Source organism: Canis lupus, chromosome 15, assembly GCF_011100685.1.
Source record: "Canis lupus familiaris isolate Mischka breed German Shepherd chromosome 15, alternate assembly UU_Cfam_GSD_1.0, whole genome shotgun sequence".
NCBI classification, from domain to species: domain Eukaryota; kingdom Metazoa; phylum Chordata; class Mammalia; order Carnivora; family Canidae; genus Canis; species Canis lupus.
Genome location: NC_049236.1, coordinates 10,597,658 through 10,617,363, shown reverse-complemented (window position 1 = coordinate 10,617,363; position 19,706 = coordinate 10,597,658). Strand labels below are relative to the sequence as shown.

Here is a 19,706-nt window from a genome sequence, read left to right as displayed (position 1 = left end):
TGAACTTAGAAAGTTATTAGAATCACTTCAGAGGTGGGAAATCCATATCAACATCACAGCAGTGTACAACAGTGACATTCTATAGACATCTGTCAGATCAGGAAATTTAACCTTATAACCACAACTGACCTTCACATTCTGATAACTTTACCAAAGCACTCACTTAAGTTCAGTATCCTTCACTTATCTTATGTTAGATTCACAGTAAACTGAAGAGGACTAATGTTTCTGTAGGTTTAACAGAGTGTTTCTGAAGCAAAAGCAAATTTGCTTGGCAAGTTCCTCCCCATCTTGGGTACCAATGTTCCCAGCTATCATGTCAGGGGGTAGTCCCAGAAAACCACTAAGGAGTCACCCCGACTAACCAGCTTACAGGCTCAGGATTTTTAAGACTGGTTGATCAGTATGAACTAGAACAGCCAGATAATGGGACCAGACAAGCCATCCACCAGGAATTTATTTCCAAACTTTTACATTTGCCATAAGAAAATCACAATTAAAAGGAAACCCACAGCAATAATCTTGTTGGTGATGCCTAGAAATCTCTTCTATATTTTCACATATTAATCTGTCATATTTAACTCTCTGGTAATATGCAAATGATGGCACAGCAACTTTTGAAATATAGCTCACTGACCAATAAATATTAGTGCAGCAATCTTCTACTGAATTGAAAGTTTGAGGTTTTGTTACTTAGTGTTAATAGCATCAAATGGATAATGCAGTAAATTTTTATGACAAACACCTTTGGATAAAATGTGCTGCTAAAAAAATCTAAGTAAGATCACAAAGAAACTCAATTAGACAATATATTTAGATGAATCTATGATGAGTGGCCAGAAAATTGTTGCTAAGCTAATCCTTTTTTGGACAATAAATCAGCCTAGTTTATTAAAATTTTCTTACAGTTTAATATGTCAAAAGGAAATCCACTTTTACTCTTTTTTAGGAATATCCCATTCCAATGAATTTTTATCTTGTGTATGTAAAATGTGTACTTTTCCATTTGCTTTAACAATAATAATGAGCTGTACATGAAAACCATCTACATAATTCTGTTGCTTCATAGAAATAATTGTAACACCTTAACTTAAAATAGTTTTCAATTTGTAATGGGTAGAATTCGATTTTGAGGAAGGATTGCCAAGTATCTTAAATTCCAGAAATCGTAACATTCTCTTTCTCACCTTGGTGCTGTTTCTTGTTCCTATAAATATTTATTAAAGCAAATTCCTAGATGTTTCTATTTTCAGTCTTTAATTTCTTTTCATTTTCATGAATGTAATAATAATAATGAGAAGCCATATTTTTGTAAATGCAGATTAAAATAGCCTATCATACCTCATAGTCAGTCCTGCAATCCATTGAGGAATAGCTCTTAAAGCCTTAAACAAGGCCTTTATTTTGTGTTTTAAAAAAAGTGTCATAAGGAGTTAATAGGACACAGCTGTACTGGCTCTTTCTAATAAGCAGCTTCTGTCGCTTTGGTCACCACAGGTGTCTCTGTAACCTGCAAACTCTTATTACTAGTGTATCAAAGTTGTGCTACTTAACAGACTTCTTTAGTATAACATAACAAAGCAATTACATGGCTGTTGATTGCCAGTCATAAAAAAAAACCCTCAAACACTATTTTTCAAAAGAAACTACACTGCAATTTTTTGTCATTGTAAAATAAAAGGAACTAAGGAATTAAATGGAGGAAAGAACAAAATAACAGCAGGTAGCCTGCTGAACTTAGCCACTACAGATGGTTTAGAAATAGTGTTTCCTTCTCCATCAAGTTGTGGATAAAAGGAAAGGAGGAGATTCCTTACTGCCAGTGAATGGCAAAAGATTTAGCCAAGTCTCCAGTCTATGTATTTTGCCTCATGAAAGACCTTCGATGCTGCATTTTTATCTGTTTTTGGCACTGCTTTTCATCACCTTTAACTGAGTGTGAATAATAACCTGATTTAATTTAAACAAATACAGGTGCTAAAGGTTCTTTATTTATGTATAACAGGGAACATTTCCAAGGCAGAACGAAGTCATCCTGTGAAATTTCCTAACCATTTGCTTAAAGAAATGAAGTATTAGATGAAAAAATTGCTTCAACATTCTTTTGCTTCACAATAAAGGGAAGCATCATCTTTCTTTTCAGGTTTAGATTACATAAAACAAAGTCTAAATGATCAGCAAAAGTTCAGTGAGCTAAAAAATAATAATAAAAAAACAAATCAGATTATTTCTAATTGTTCCATGTTCATTTAAATAAATTAGCTAACTACAATAGGCTTGCCTTGAAATGAATTAATTTAATCTCCCTGTTCATATACCAGCAGCCTGTGATTATTATTGTGTTAACACACCCAAAGTAACATCATTGGATGTTATGGCGACATGTGTAATTAAACATGATGAAATGTATTTCAGATGGGAAATTCAAATAGGCAAAATATGAAGAATTATTCATCAGTTATAGATATTATGATTAACAAATTAAGTAAATTTATCCTGACAGCGAGGAAAAGGATTGTTTTTCCTACCAAGAATATGGATGTGTGCAAAAGAATGGGTGCAATAAAGCGATTACATCAATTAGTATATGCTAGAGTTAAGCTATTACCAACTCCATGGACTAGTCCAGAATGTCCTGCCTTCTTCACTGGAATTATTAAAAAATAAACTCACTACTAAGACTGTATGTTAGACTTGCCTTGCTTTTTCTGAAGATTATTAAAAATACAGATTTCCTCTAATAACTCAACAACATAGGAGAACATTAGAATATTCAGTACATAGAAATGTACCATACCAGTTTTACTGCAAAAAGATGAAAACAATGTACTTTGATTTTGTTTTTGGGTTATTCTTAGATTTAGAAATCTTTTATAAATTAAGGTATATTTTCACACTGTAAATAACTGCACATGTTAGCTTCAACAAATAGCTTTTATATAATTACATGTAATGGTAGAGAATTTAATGCTGAGGATGAAAATGTTAATGATGATAAGAAACCAAATACAATGATAACTTTTTAAAAAAACTAGAAACCCAACTTACAACTTGTGAACAACAGTATTACCTTGCTCTGTTGGTGTCCTTTGTCAGATCCCAAGCCCAGGTTATAAAATTTTGACTCAGATAAGAGACAATAGATTCAGCACAAAGCATTTGTGAGCAGAACACGTTGGTTAATACACTTTCATCATGGTGGAGGTAGATAGCAAGAAGCTTTCTCTGAAAAGAGGAGAAAAGACTGATGAATTAAAATATCCAATAACATAAGATTTCTTGAATTTTGGAAAGGCATAATTGGTCAATATAAATAACAAAGACAAAATCACATGCTACTCCCTAAAAGAGTTCCTGACACTTGGGGAGTTCCTAAAGCATTTACTAAGATGAATAAATTTGGCTTCCTTATACTTCCTTATACTAAAGAGTCTAGGATAATTACATTGTTTTAGAGGCCACTGTCAAGATTCCTGTTAACATGTGCAAGCCTATCTCAAGCAGAATATGCCATAGAAATCCATTTTCTTTAAATAAAATGGATTTACAATTCTTCATATTAAAGCATACTTTAGAAAGGGAAAATTAATTTTGAACTATTCAACTTTGTACATAGAAAAAAATACTGATTAAGATTGGTTGCCAAAATCTCTCTTAATGTATTTTTCGTTTTTAATCTGAACACGGGAAGTCTCTTCTACTTGAAAGGAAAAGGTCTGAAATGAAGTTGTGTTTTACTTCCACAGGTAATTTCAAAGTCCTTAATGTGTTCTCATATTAAAGTCCTTGTGTAAGATCATGTAACAGCTAACTGCCAATGGAAGGATGGTAGAAAATAGTTCACTTCACATGAATTCTTTCTAGTCTATATTTCAGAAAATGTCCCTGTGGTTTCTCATACTGAGAATTATTCCTTCCCCTTTGCTTGATAAACTTCCTTTCAAGAAATGGCATTTACTCTCTTAAAATAGTGTCCTCTGTCATACTTGTATGGTCAATAAAATAATTGAAACTAAAAACTGAAATTGAGCAACACAATTTGCAACATGTCAGCTTTAACAACAATAATGACCACGATGATTAAAGAGAGTTTATATTGTTATTGACTAATTTCTTGGTGCTACCTTGTAGAAGAGCGGAGTTTAAGAACAGTCAGTTGCAGGAAATGGAAAGATAAAATTTTATGGTAAATACAATGTACACACCAAAATGTGAAATTCTGGCAAAGGAAAATTTTAAAGAAGCTTAGGGTCTTTCCCTTCATATTAAATAAGGATGTAATGATAATGAAAAATTCAGTGTGGGATACCAAAAAAAAAGTAGGCCATTTACAGAAAAATATAAGGTTCATATTGATGAAAGAATATTGAAATTTGATGCTTAGAATTATACTGATAAATAACTCAAATTATAAAAATAATAAAAAGGTAATCATTTAAAATATTTTCTTCAAAGGTAAATTCTGTACTAGATGAGGGTAGCCAACGGTATATAGGTAGATTAGGATTCTAAAAGCATCTACTATGAATAGGAGGCAGTTAGTTACATACCCATTATCTACTTTAATTCCCAGAATAAGCCCATAAAGTAGTTTATGCTCTAACTTTATGAGCATACGAGGAAACTGAGGTTTAGAAAGCAGACTGACTTGTCCTAAATTCTACCACAACTAGTAAGTAAGCAGTACAGTTGGGATGGGAACCTGGATTGACTGACTCCAAGCTTCGTATTCCTTCCTTGATACTACAGCAGTAGTAGAAAATCAACCATCAAGGCTTGGAGCGCTCATAGAATGTGAAGATGCCAGACTGGCCACTGTTCATATAGGAGTGCTTCTAGGGCCTCAGAGACAACAAGCAATGGGAATAAGGACAGAATTCCTGAAGTAGAAGTAGAAGTAGCTTAATTACTCCAACAGTAGCTGTTTCCATGTTTCAATTAATTTAATCCTTCATTTGACAAGCATTTGTTGAAATGCGGTGTCAGGTCCAGTAGGAAGCAATAGTGATAAAATGTGAGCAAGACAGACTCAAGATCTCTTCATCCAATGTAGATGTCTGTAGGTAGGCCAGAAGCTGGCTTCTAGGAAGTTTGTAATCAGATACATAGTTGAAGAGATACTTATCTGGTAAATTCCTACTCATCCTTTAAGTCTCAAAGCAAATGCCTCTATGCAACCTTCCCTGACTCCCTTAGGCAGAGTTAAGAGCTTCCTTTTCTGTGCCTCTATCTCCTCCCAATTAGTATCATCATTGTTTACCAGTTTCCCCTCTAGACAAAGTCTCTCAAGGGTGAGACTGAGTCTCTTTCAGTCTTTGCATCCCTAAAAGCCAGCATAGGTCTCAGCATGTTTGATGAAAGAAACATGAATGCTGATTATCCACCCCCTAGCAAAAAAGACACCAAATGGCAGCAGCATGCCAAACCACTTTCAGTAAAAGAATCTAGAAATCTGCAGCTTTGGGGAAAGGAACGTGAACCTGGCAGCACTAACAAATTCAGAGCTCCTCTTCTTAGGAGCTCTCGAGCTGAATAGACAGAGGGATGTCAACCTCTAATTCTGCTTGATCGTATCTCAGCAACTACATTTAATGAGACACTGGGAACAAGAGAGCTGTCCACTTTTAAATCAGCATATTTCTAACCAGACAATGGCAATGGCTAAATCTTTAAAATGCCCATTTCTCTCAAGAATGCTGCAATGGAACATTTAGACTTTGGGAAAGAGATTAGCGATTTACATTGCTATCTCACTGATTTAATTTAAATGCTCTTCCAAACCAAACACACATGTGCCGAAGAGGCTACTAAGAAACCCAACATGCAGAGTTCCCTCTAAGTGCAGCCGACAGTGTTGACTGAAACTAAACTTGGAAATCCAGGGCACTAATGCACAATATCAAGCAATAAAACAGCATCTCTTTGGCAATATTTAATTTAAAAAAGAAGAAAGAGGCAGGCGAAGATCAGGCACTGTCTGTTTTGGAGGATCAACCGTTCTGCATTTCAAAGCATTGGTCCCTGCAATATCCAGGTTACTGTGCTAGAATCTCGACTATTATATCGCAGTTGTGAGAGGGAGGGCAAAGATGTGTTTACTCAGTGATTAGGCCCTTAGAATAAGCCTCTAGCTCCTAGAGAGACAGCTCACTACTTATTCATTTGGGCCAATTCACAAAGCCTAGGAAGATTAAACATCCATGCTGAGAAGACAAGCGAATGCAGACGGTGAAAAAGAAATAAAAATTCTTTAAAAACTCTGAGATGACTTCATTATTTTTCCACAAGGAAACTTTAGGAAAGTGTTTAGTTAGAGAAAAACCCACATTGACCTCTCTCTAAACCCTTAATCTTTCCTTTGTGGTGGCATTGCTTTGTGGTAAGCGACTGGCTCGCCTCGCCCCTCTTTTCACTGGAAGCTGAGAGAAAAAAGGCTCTGGAGAAACAGTTTTCGTTCCAGGGACACAAACCCCTGACACTGTTTAAACATGAGATGCCAGGAAAACACACTTAAAAAAAATTCTCACTTTAAGCTCTAAACTGTGAGAAAGGGGATGATAAAGAGAGTAATCAGAAGAGAATCTTCAGGCTGGGGGGACTCCCATACTAGCTTTGAAAAGGGAAATGGAATAATCTTAAAATGATCTTTTCTCTCTAACCTATTAAGCTTTCAATAAAAAAATTTTCTTCTGCTTTTTTATGGTAGTAATAAGTAAAATATAAAACTCTTAATAATATGAAAATACTACTAAATTTGGGCTACATAAATTCTTTGATTAGATTATAGGAACAGCTAAATGAGCCTCAGACTCACATTCTGATTATTTTATTGAGCTCAATTAAACACAGGCCCAAATAGTGAGAATTGAGTTCAGCATATCAGAAAATAGTTTTTGTGAAGCAAAAGCATCTAGTATAGGGGAAAAGCAGGAAAAAATGTTTTGTTTTCCATTACTATAACCATTTTTCCCTTTGGCCCATTAATAATTTAGTTCAATAACATTTACAGAGCGCTGATTTGTTAGTCACTGAGAACATAAAGATCAATAAAACAAAGTTTCCTTGTCCTCAAAGAGTTGGGGTGGTGGTGTCGGTATATGGGGAAGCAAAAATTTAATTGCAGTACCACATGACAAGTGACAAGATTAGGACATTAAATTTTTTTTTTGTCTTTATATTTGGCAGAGAGGTTTTAAGTCTGGTAGACAAAGGCAAGCAGCCCAGCTACACTCTCCTCAGCCTCCCTCTTTGTGATCTAGGTTTTGGTAACATATTGTAGAGATAAAAAAGCTCTGTGCTAAATCCAGTTTTGCATTACCAGCTGCGTGACCATGGGGCAAGATGGGTGTTTGTTTCAACTGTAGATAAGCAGGTAATGTGCCTACTTTACAACACCTGGCCCATAGTAAGTGCTGAATGAAATGTAGTGGTTAGAGTGAAGATTCCAGAACTATCCATGCAAAATAAAGGTTTTGAAAGCAATTTCAAGAGAAATGATAGCCATGAAAATATATTAAAGATTATGAAGTTCTTTCATTTCTACTAGCAATAGTGTTTGGGATGCTAAACTTGTCCCTGCCTTCCGGGCCTCACTAATCTTCACATTCAAATCCAAGAGCTAAGGTACTAAGTTGATGCTTAGGAAATGCCATGCTGACACCAGCCAATGTGACTTGGCCTTGAGTTATAGTAGCTATTGTATTTAGACACTTAGCATTGCAGAATCATAGAACATCAGAGATGAAGAAATGAGCTAAGTCTCAAAATAAGCCAAGCAGAGCAGACACTCAGAAAATATTTGCTGATGGACTGAAAAGGAAGTTTTCTTGTTTCTTTTTGAGTACCAGAACATCCATAATCTGTGTTTTCAATAATTTATGGTTGATAGGATAATTTCTATAAATGGTGGTTCATAAATTTTTCAGTAAAATTTTGGTTTTTGGTGATTTTAAAATTTTTCAGTTTAAAATACATTAAAAACAAAATAATTTCCTTTATATAAATTGGGACCTGACTTTATTTCTGTTTTCTTCCTTTTTTTTATCATGATTATCATCACCATCATTACCAGAATCACATCACTATTTTTTGTTTTTGTTTTAAGTTTGGGAATGGTTTATGAATACAAAGACCCGATACACTGATACAACAATAAACACTCAGTTATCCTCTATCTAGATTTATCATTTACTAACATTTTGCCATATTTGTTCTATCATTCATCGTATGCTTCCTACCCTGAAACATTTAAAGTTGCACACCTCTTGACACCTCCACCTTAAATACTGCAGGGACTGTCTCCTAAGACACAAGAACATTTCCTTACACAACCATACTATTTTTATCATGCCTCAGACATTTAATATTATTACAATATCATCTGATATAAAGTCCAAATTCAAATATCCCCAACCACCTCAAAATGTCCCTTACAGTGTCTTATTTATTGTCTTAAAACCAGGCTCCAATTAGGATCATTCCAGTACACTGCTCACTTCTATAATCCTATTCCTATATATGAACGTTCATAGACCTAGCCCAGCATCCAACCATGACTCAACGTAAGTACAAGGTGAGAATAGAGGCAGGGCAGCATGAAGCCATGCCACCTGGTTCAAATTCCTGCTTTGCCATCTCCTAGCTATGTGACCTTGGAAAAACTACTTCATTTTTTTGTGCTTTGGAAGCCAGGTAGCTCTGGAGGTCAAAAGTTCAACGTTCTGTCTAGGTAGGAGTGGTAACTTCAGTGTTAGTATAGAGGTGGTCTAGGGTCTAAGCACACACACTGATTGGCTGCTTCTTTATGAAGGGAATATTTGAGCTAAATTTTAAAAGCAGGATATAGTAACTAACTTATCTTTGATTTGAGCTAAATTTTAAAATTAGATGACAGTGAAAAAAAGAAGAATGAAAAAGAGAAGAAGCAAAGAGAAAAGTTTGGTAATGCCCAGTAATGTCAGTAGCCTGATATGTTCAAAAAACTCCAAGCTAGTAAGTTTTAAAGAGTGAAGAATCAGTGTAGATTGATTTGTGGAAAGAACTGTTGACACTCTGGAGTTTTGGCTCCAAAGCTGAATTCAGGGACCGATAGGCAGCAACGAATTGGAGAAGTTCTAAAAGGAGACAGCCAGATATTGAAGGTGAGGTGATGCCAGGATGATGTCTTTTTCCTCTCACTTCCTGAAGGAAATGTTGGGATAGCACTCTGAAATCTTAAGGATGCAAATGTCGTTGAGCCTCATGTAAAAATAATTCTCATATGAAAGTCACAGGTTAAACAAACATAAAAACCCTAAAGTAAAACCAAACTCTCTTCATAAAATAAGCTGACAAATGTTCATTGGGTACAGAGCTTTATCAGTTTTCATTGTTCAGACTGTAATACTCAGGTCATAAAATATTTTTGAGGAAAATAACATGTGACTAAAGTTTTTACAAATAAGGAAATTAGAAGTTCAAGTGATGGGCTACTACAGCTAACTGGAGAGAGGCAGGCAAGCTTTTGGGGAGGCTGGGAGAGGGATTATGGCAGAGGCAAGAAAGTAGGCAGTTTCAGGCCAGATCAAAGATCTCATCCCATTGGTTTTCCAAGTGAACACCTAGAAGCAGTACCAAGGACTAGAAAAGCAGCCTCATAAGAATGCAGGCAGGATTTTTTTGATCTTCTCTTCTGAGAGGAATAACACTACCCTGGTTAACCACTGGCCTGTTAAACAGGTAGAAGAACATGGTACACACTTTGAAAGGCAATGGTACACAAACACTTCCTTGTCCTAATTTCAGACTGCTGAGGAAGAGAGAAAGGATCCATACATAGCCTATTGATCTCATCATTTCCATACTTCAGGGGGTGGGGGAACCACAGCAATAAAGAACTGGAGATAAATTAACAGTAATTTTTAATTTAAAATATATTGATAATAATCACAAGAATTCTAATGATTTTGAACATGTCCACCCACAAATTAAGCATATAGAATTGTAGTAGCTTTTAACTACTCATTTAATAGGAATGGTGGAAACTTAATCGTCACTAAATATTTCCCACATCTTCCTTAATGAGGAAATCTCTTACATATTTATTTTAAGGTGGATTAATGGCTGATTGAAATAAAGAACACATTTCTCAGCCTCCATTTAAACAAATGTGGCTCTGTAACCAAGTTCTGGTTAATGTAAGCAGAAGTGCTGGTTCAATCCCCTGTAGTCATCCAGAATCATGACATAGCCTGAACTGTACCACACAGGAGAGCAAATGATAAAAGGAACCTGAATTTCTGACTCTGTAATACTACCATACCAGGCCTGGACAGACTACCTCTGAACTTCTTGAAGAGAATAGAGAAATTAACTTCTATTTCATTTAAGCTACTATTAATTTTTATTTTTGTGTTACAAGAACCAAACCCAATCTTAACTCTTACAATAGACTATTAGAAATCCTTAGTCAGGGATGCCTGGGTGGCTATGTGGTTGAGTGTCTGCCTTTGGCTCAGGGGGTGATCCTGGGGTCCTGGGACTGAGTCCTGCATCGGGCTTCCCGCAGGGAGCTTGCTTCTCCCTCTGCCTATGTCTCTGCCTCTCTATGTGTCTCTCATGAATAAATAAATAAAATCTTAAAAAAAAAAAAGAAATCCTTAGACATACATAAAAATGCTAGTGCATGGAACTGTACTATTAACCCAGAAGATCTAAAGAAAAGACATACAGTTATGGACTTGTTTGTGGCCCATAAGACACTCACAGCTTCCAATGGGCCCTGAATTACACTATAAAGGACTGTAAGTAACACTGGCCTAATGCAAATGACCTCACCGGCCATTCAGAAAGTTCCATCTTGTACATCTGGTTGGTGAGAAGAGAGGAGGGGACCCTGTTTTTGAAAGGCCAAGTAGGCATGAAGGCAAAAGAAGACACAGAGAAGGGAGAGTATGTGGTCCACTCCATTTAACCCATAGAGGATAGCCTACTGGGATTTGTAAAAGTGAAGTATACATCTATCTGAAATGCTCTGTGTGCCATGTTACATATATCTGAAACCCAGGATGGTTGAAGTCATAGCAGGTGGTTGGTCTATGTATTTTGCATTTTTTATAATCTATGTACACACATTATTTTTATAACACAAAAGGAGATATACACACTGTTACACATCTCACTTTTTTCACTTCACAGAGTATCTTGAACATCTTTCCACATTAACATATGTAAAGTGGCTTCATTCTTTTAAATTGTCAAATAGTATTCCACTGTGTGAATGATATTTAAAGTATTTCCAATTTGATATTATAAACCATGCTATAAGAAGTATCATTGTAATTATCTTATTTCTCATATGCTTAGGTACACATGCAAAAAATTTTTGCTATTATGATATGTGAAAATAAAGTATTAGTGTAATTTTAATCTGTATTTCTTGTATTATGGAAGATACAAAGCATCTTTTCATATTTTCTGTGAAGTACCTGCTTGTACTGCTTACCTATAATGGGTTGCTGTCTTACTGATTTCTGGAGTTCTTCATAATTGTATTTGCTAGAAAAATTTAAGTTTCCAATATCTTTAATACAGATACCATGCACTACTTAACATCAGAAATACTTTTGTAAATATAATTCCTTAAAAGACTGTAAATGACAGTTTTTATATAGAAATATAAAATCAATAGTTTCTATTGAAATGCTCCATAAAAGAAAGTCCAGAACACATTAGCACAGGTCTACGTCAGAAGCAGAAGCAGAATTGTTCTCTTCAGTTTTGTTAGGCACTTCAAGGAGGGTGTGGGAGAATCAGGATACTAGAAAATACATAGGTATAAAAAGGTACACAAAAGCTAACAGGCTGTGAATTCAGGAGGCAAAAAGTTTGTGAACTACATTGTGCTATTACTATACTATGATTTTCTAGCCAGTGCCGGACATTCCACAATTATAACATACATAAATGTATACAGTTGTTCAGTCTCACTGCCACGAATTTCTCCCCTCTAATCTATCCTATAAACTACTACCACATTGCTTATATCTATGGTACAGGTCTGACAGTGTCACTTTCTTCAAAAACTTTCCAAAGCTAACCACTGCCTAGGAACAACAAAAATCTTTAGCTGGACTTCAGGGATTTCCATAATGAAGGTAGACCCTGTCTACTTCTTTACTTTTCAGCCCTATCCTTTACTGCTCCATTACAAGTACCATACATACCAATTCAACAGCCTATTCTTCTCTAACATGTGTATCTGAATAACTTAGTTATTGTTAATGTAAGGGCTCATTTTCCAAGGTGGGTTAATTGCCAAGATATTTTTAGCTCCATTTCAGAGAAAGTAAAATGGAGGCTTACATAGCTCAGTCTCAGGCCTAGTTTTCAATCCAAATTTGCTTGATTTATTCAATGTCCACCTACTTATAAGCAATCTTAAGATGTCTCACATACATTTCAAAGATGTTTTACATATGTTAATTTCTTGTTAAACAATCTTGTGGGGTATTACAGCACAAATTTTCAAATGCAGAAATTGATGATCAGAGGAGAAGAGTAATCTGGTTAACAGGACATAGCTAGTAAACGAAAAGCCGGAACTCAAATATAAGAATTTTGATTAGTACGCTTTGTACCATACCTCTTTATTTTTAACATTTAAGATTAGATATGAAACAGATTTCTTGAATTTAAAACTGAAATACTATAGAGATCTACCTTAGCTTTTAATCCTTTTAAAACAAGTAATATGAATAACAAATACATTCTAGGGCCAGGAAAGGTCCTTTGGGAGAAATGATACAAATATAGATAAAGCCCATAAATGGAAATCAGCCTTGCTTTTGATATTTTAATAAATTTCACCTATACTGCTTTTCAAATATGCTTAAATTGTTTTCAAAAAGATGGTAAGTAGTAGTACATGGATATTTTTTTAAATTTATTTATGATAGGCACACAGTGAGAGAGAGAGGCAGAGACACAGGCAGAGGGAGAAGCAGGCTCCATGCACCGGGAGCCCGACGTGGGATTTGATCCCGGGTCTCCGGATGGCACCCTGGGCCAAAGGCAGGCGCTAAACCGCTGCGCCACCCAGGGATCCCAAGTAGTAGTACATTGAGAAGAATGTTTTACAAAGCAGCATATCTTAAAAGTAATTTATTAAATTTTTAACTAATTAAAAATCATTTAACTATGGACACTAAAAATTTTTAGAATTTTAATCAGGAGGTTGTGATATAACTCAGGAGAATTAGAGGCAAATTCAAAATATGGTGCTAACAATATACTGTTTAGTGGGAACATCTCATTATAGAACAGCATATTTGATATGGTTTAATTTATATAAAACATGTCAACTTTTTTACTGATATACATATTTGGAGATTTTTAAAAAATCACATTTAAAAGTAAAATAACATTTAATAGTGATTATTTTCAGGCTTCAGATTATGTGGTAACTTGTTTTTTACTTTAAATGGACCTACATTATTTTCTTTTTTTTACAACAAATAATTTATTTGTAGAATGGACATACTTAACAAAGTATATTAGCATCATTGTTCTTATCTCCCACGTATGCAGGATGCTGTCATAGCTGTCATATAAAATTACTCTGGAGACAATGTCTGCCTTTAAGGAATTTAAATTGAAAAGAAAACAAAGACAAGATGAACAGATTGGGCATATTCTCTAAAGCACAAATAAGTTTGTCTCTTTTTTTTTTTGGATAATGGAGGGCTAGAACTCAATCACTATAGCTATGGCTTCAGATTTGTGTAGAACTTATTTTTCTTAAAAAATATAGATCAGTGATATTAGATTTCTTTTTAACATGATAAAGTAGAAACAGCACTATTTTAAAATAACCTGATATTAAAAAGTAAATGTAAATAAAACTGATGGCAAATATTGTTAAAGCAAAGAACTTAGTGCTATATAAATGCTCATAGTGGTTCTCAAAATTCCTTTCTGGAACTGTTCTTAGAATTAGTTCATGAATTGCATGAATAAATCAGTTTTGTTATTTTACAAACATGTCTCAAATTAGTCTAAAACTGCTTCACAGCACATTAGCCATGATGCTGGGTGCATTTATGGATAGCATCCTAATTTAATCCTCAAAAAAACCATATTATTATCTCCCTTTTGTTTTTTTTTGTTTTTTTTTGTCCTGAGATTAGAAATAGGCTGATTACTTGTTTGGGGCCACAGAGTTACTGAGTGAGAATTTAAGAATTAAGCACTGCTTTCCTTAACTTACATGTAATATTTGGAAACATCACTAAGTCTGAAATCAAGATTTAAGGAAATATAACAGGATTACTGATATCAAAGCCGAGTCTCCCAAGGGGATGCTAGGAAAGGAACAATCCTTCACATGGGAGATAAACCCTGGCACTGAGATTTTTATTGCTGTTGATTTTTAGTTACTACAAATGTCTAATCATTCTATAAGTGTACTTTTTGTTTTGTACAGAATTCAAAGGTAGCAAGAATGAGAGGTGGGGAAGCTAGAAGGAGAAAAAGAGTCTGTTAAGAAACTCCTAGGGAATCATGGTGTGGCCGGTGCTAATGCTTTTGCAACCTTAATTACAGTGACTAACCATTGGCTCTCACTTATCTAAAGATGAAATACAAGCTTTATTCAATAAATATCTCTTAAATGACAGGTAATGCCAGAGAATGCCAGCCCCTTCCATGCCTTGGCCCCTGCTGATCTTCCCAGCCTCATGCCTTGCAATCCAACTCTCTATCTTGCATTTTTACTCTTGATCTTAATTTTTTGGTTGTAGTTCTCTCATTTTAATCTTGCCTTTGCTTTTGACCTTTTTTTTTCTGTTTAGAATTCTGCTATTTGGCTAAGTGTGACTCATAAGATTCAGTTCAGATACACCTTCTCAAGAAATCTCCCTAAACTTTCTAAGGTAGATGAAGTACCTTTCTTCTTTGCTTCTACAGCATAGTATACTATATGAATCTGTTGCTTTATCTTTCCCCATTAGACTATGAGCATCTCAAGGGCAAGGAAGCTCTATTATTGCAGGTCCTTAGCAATTGTGTGATAAATATTTACAGCCCTCAACTGAGTGAACATGAGAGGAGACATAAAACTGATGGACCAGTTGCCAGAAGTCAAAACTCTGTCACAATACACTTAAACACAAGACCTTAGAATACCTGTTTTATTGAAGTTGGAGCTCTGCTTTGGACAGTGTTTTAAATTCCTCATGAAAAAGGAAGAAAGAACTATGGGCACTCTCATCACCAAGTGCTCTCAAACAAAATCAGTTTGAAGCAGTTTTCATTAAGATGGATTGAATGTGGCATCGTGAGAAACACTTTATCAAATGTAGTGTTTTACTTAGTGATTAACTATATACCAGTTGATGAAGCTCCCCAAATCCTTTGTAATCCCACCACTCCAATAAACATTTAATGAGTATATAAGTTCAAAAAGCCTAGCAGAGGATTTAAACCTTCAATCTTGTTTTTATTTACTCTTGGAACTCAATTTCTCACTTCAAGTGAAGAATGCTGGTGCTTGAGGCTCATCTGTTGCCCTGGTAAAATTAATGTGCCTCCCACAGTTTAAATTAAACATGTGATATTTAAGATGAAAGAAATTTAGTCAGAATGCCACAGTATTGGTCACACTTGCTTTTCAAATATGTGAACAACAGCAAACTGTTTTCTTAAAAATGATTCACTCACAAGTTTTAAAAAATAATATTGAAAAAGATTTGCTTTAACTCTCTAATGTGAAATCTGAAAAGGAGAAATGAAACTTCTTTTCCATAACTGAATCCTGCAGTATAGTAGTTACTGTTGAAAACTGAAATATAGTGATACAATGTAAATCATACTTAACTTGTGTTAGAGTTGGGCTCTTATTTGGACTCTAGTACTTACTACTGATGTGCTTTTGGTTAAGTTGTGTTGTGTTTCTGAGCTTCCCATCTATACAATGGGAATATTGATATTATATGTCCCTAAGTTCAAATGAGATACATATAGGAAAAATGCTCTATAAACCATACAGCACCATACAGATCTGTAGTAGTAGTACTATTTCTATGCATACATAGTTCTAATTAAAAGGGCACACACAAATATATAAGGACATATATATATATATATATATATATATATACACACACACACATATATAAATATAAGTATGTAAAGAACATATATGTATGTATCTTGGCTGATGGTCATAATAAATGTAACTGCTTAGATTTAATTCTGAATAATTTATCCACCATCTGGATAAGTTTTACTTAAGTTTACAGTAATGTAAATAATGCATGAACTGTTGTTCTTTGACTTGTAAAGAGAAATGAAAAAAAAGTCTTGGACAAGGGGAAAAAGATAAAAACAATTTAGGAGTCCAAAGAGGTCAATGGATTTCGGTACAAATCTAACATGAAGCAAAACATTTAATTACATGAACCAATGACTTTCATTTGTTAAAATACTAAGACCCTCATCAAAGGCAAACAACCGTTTCATTAGAAATATCTACAAGTTAAATAAGCAGGAATTTATTCTCCTCTGGGGATCATCAAATGCCAATTTATTATATAACACAGTAAAAGTTCTTTTGTCTATTATATACTGTATATTTACACAAGTTTCTTCATTTAAAGTTATAATATTTAAGGTATACATAATATATCTTACGGTAGCTTTTTAAATGGGATTTAAAAGATATCTATGGGGATCCCTGGGTGGCGCAGCGGTTTGGCGCCTGCCTTTGGCCCAGGGCGCGATCCTGGAGACCCGGGATCGAATCCCACGTCGGGCTCCCGGTGCATGGGGCCTGCTTCTCCCTCTGCCTGTGTCTCTGCCTCTCTCTCTCTCTGTGTGACTATCATAAATAAATAAAAATTAAAAAGAAAAAAATAATAAAAAATAAAAGATATCTATTCCTATTTGGGAGCTATAGTTTAAGTCACAAAGTCCCTAACATTTTCCAATTACTTCAACTACTTTCAACTATATTTATGTCAAATAGAGGATTGTTTAAATATCGTAGCATGGTCATACAAGGAGAGATTCTATAACCATTAGAGTCCTGTTTTAATGAAGTAGCCAGTATTACTTACAAAGCAGTCTTACAAAAGAATTTTGACCTGAATATAATAAAGCTTTTAGACCTACTATCCACTTCTCAGGAAATACAGAGATAGAAGAAGAAGTTAAATAATACCACAAGGAAGCAATTATACAGATCCAGAATTTAGAACAGTATAAAATAGCCATCTAGATTATTTCTTCACAAAGCAAATGTTATGGGGGCGCGGGAAGGCAGGGAGGATGGGTGCTTGTTTAAAGGGATTTAAGAAATCTAACCATCACATGGTGCCTGAGTGGATCAGTCGGTTAAGCGTCAGACTCTTGATTTTGGCTCAGGTCATGATCTCAGGGTTGTGAGACTGAGCCCCACAATGGGCTCTTCCCCCAAAGTCTTCTTGAGATTCTCTCTCTCCCTCTGCCCCTCCCTCCAACATGCTCTCTCACACACTCTTTCTCTCAAAATAAATAAATCCTAAAAAAAAAAAAAAAATCTAACAGCCAAATATAATTTGTGTTCCTTGAGTAGACTGTGGTTTCAAAAAAATAGTTAAAAAGACATTTTGGAGACAGCTGGTATATGAATATGTCAATATGACAGCTGAATATGTACTGGATATTAGATGATATTAGAGAATTACTGTTAATTTTGTTACATGTGATGTTTTGTTACAAATAGATGTTTTTAGGTGTACGATATGTAATTTAACAAAAATATTGAATATAAAAAGATATTCTAGATATTTTCATGCAGTTTTAAGTTTTAATCATTTCAAAAATTTAACTGCTACAAACTTTAAAAAATCACGAGAAACTTTTTTTATATTTATTTTTATATATTTCAAATGATAGATTTTATATTTATTTTCTGTTCCTGTCAATGTGTGCCATTTTCAGTTAGAGAAGAACTAAAACAAAAATTTGTCATAAAAAACTAATTCATCAAAATCACAAACCTAAGTAAGGGTAAAAAATGTAAATAATCACATTTCAAATGCTACTCTTTTATAAATGTGTGGCAGTTAAACTTTTAAGTTAAGGCTTTTATCTCCATTAAAACTTTGGGATGCCTGCAAATAGAAGAAGCAAATATGGCAAAGTTATTAGTTATTTAATCTAGGGATATGGGATTTAGGTGTTTATTGTAATATTCTTTTTACTTTTCCTGTATTGAAAATTGTTTTACTACAAGGTTAAATATTATAAAATATAATTAAGCAAATGACCATGTGATATTAAAAGATGAAAATAAACTATCTTAACAGGTTTATAACATGACTCAGTAATATTAAATATACATAAAAACATTCATCAAATACATTTAAAAATATGGAAAGAATGAGTATGTATCATACTTTTAATTGTTAATCTGTGTTAGAATATTTTCTTTTTGCTTTTCAGTATTTTCCATAAACCTGCATTTTGGAAACTATAAACATATATTATTGTAAATACTTATTCAAAAATAACATCCATTTTATATAAATTTAATAATTAAAAAATAGATTAGCACAGCATTTGTAATGGGCAATTCCACTATTCTTGTGGTAAAAAACTATTTGTTTCTTATTTCACTTTATTAAACTGTTATTATTGCTCTAAGTTTGATCACTGATTATTGTCAATTTTTAAAATTTGCTTAAAATCAAATTTTCTTTATGCCAGAGTTTAAGATAAACAGGAAACTAGAAATTTCAGAGGCATCCTTGCATTTTATTCTCAAAATTCCTTGCCCTCTTCAATTCAAATAACTTTCCCTCTACTTACTTCATCTACACACTATTTCTTCCTTCCCACTCTTTTATCCTTTATTCATTAGAGTATTTAGTATGTATAGGGATGTAAGGTACACAGTCACTGCCAAAAAGAAAATCAAATCTCTTCAGAAGACTTGTATATAGAGAATAGAGAATGATAAGCAATATGTTATATGTAACAGTAAGACAAGCAGAGGGTATTATTAAAAGTACTAAGGGGTAGGCACAATAGTGAGGATAGTGGGAGAGTCAGGGATAGTTAAGTTTCAGAGGAAGAGTAGAAGGTAACCAGGTAAAGGGCAGAATGAAGGCATTCCTTATAGCAGAGAAGCATGAACAAAGAGTAAGATTATGGGGAAACACAAATGGAACATCATTGCTAGATTTATTAAGTGTAAAATAGGGAATGGGAAGAGCTAAAACTGTGCAGATAAGGTAGGAGCCAGATTATTAAGGTCTCTACTACTGGGTCAACATATAAACAAAGTGATTACTTAGAATCTTCTTGGTGAAAATGGACCTTCTGAATTCTTGCTATAAATGCCAATCTATTTGACTTCAAGATCACAATGCCCATTTCTATATTTTTGCTGTTGAAAGTGACTTTTGAGATAAAAATATTGCAGTTATTAAATATATCCTATTAGCTGGAATCATTTTGGGAAAAGACTGAAAGACAAATCCTTTACCAAGACCCTGTCAATCAGGTAACTGAAAAGAACATACTCATGTAGCCTAGTCCCTTCTAAGCATGTCTACTTTTTGTTCCCCTATAAAAAACTCCTGTTTCAGAGTCTGACAGGGCCATCTATAAGAGCCAGCAACACCCTATTGCTCCTCTGAAATGGGCATCTTGGTGAAGATTAGGCTGGTAGATGAACCACAAAC

At 34.4% G+C, this 19,706-nt stretch overlaps 1 protein-coding gene across 2 annotated transcripts in view; it reads right to left on the bottom strand.

Moving 5' to 3' along the window:
- FAF1 (Fas associated factor 1) overlaps positions 1–19,706 on the bottom strand; it is a 461,021-nt gene that overhangs the window by 116,119 nt on the left and 325,196 nt on the right. For both annotated transcript variants that reach the window (XM_038558075.1, XM_038558076.1), the window contains exon 13: positions 3,071–3,225. In XM_038558075.1, coding sequence (XP_038414003.1) covers positions 3,071–3,225 — 155 coding nt within the window. The remainder of the gene's footprint in view (positions 1–3,070; positions 3,226–19,706) is intronic.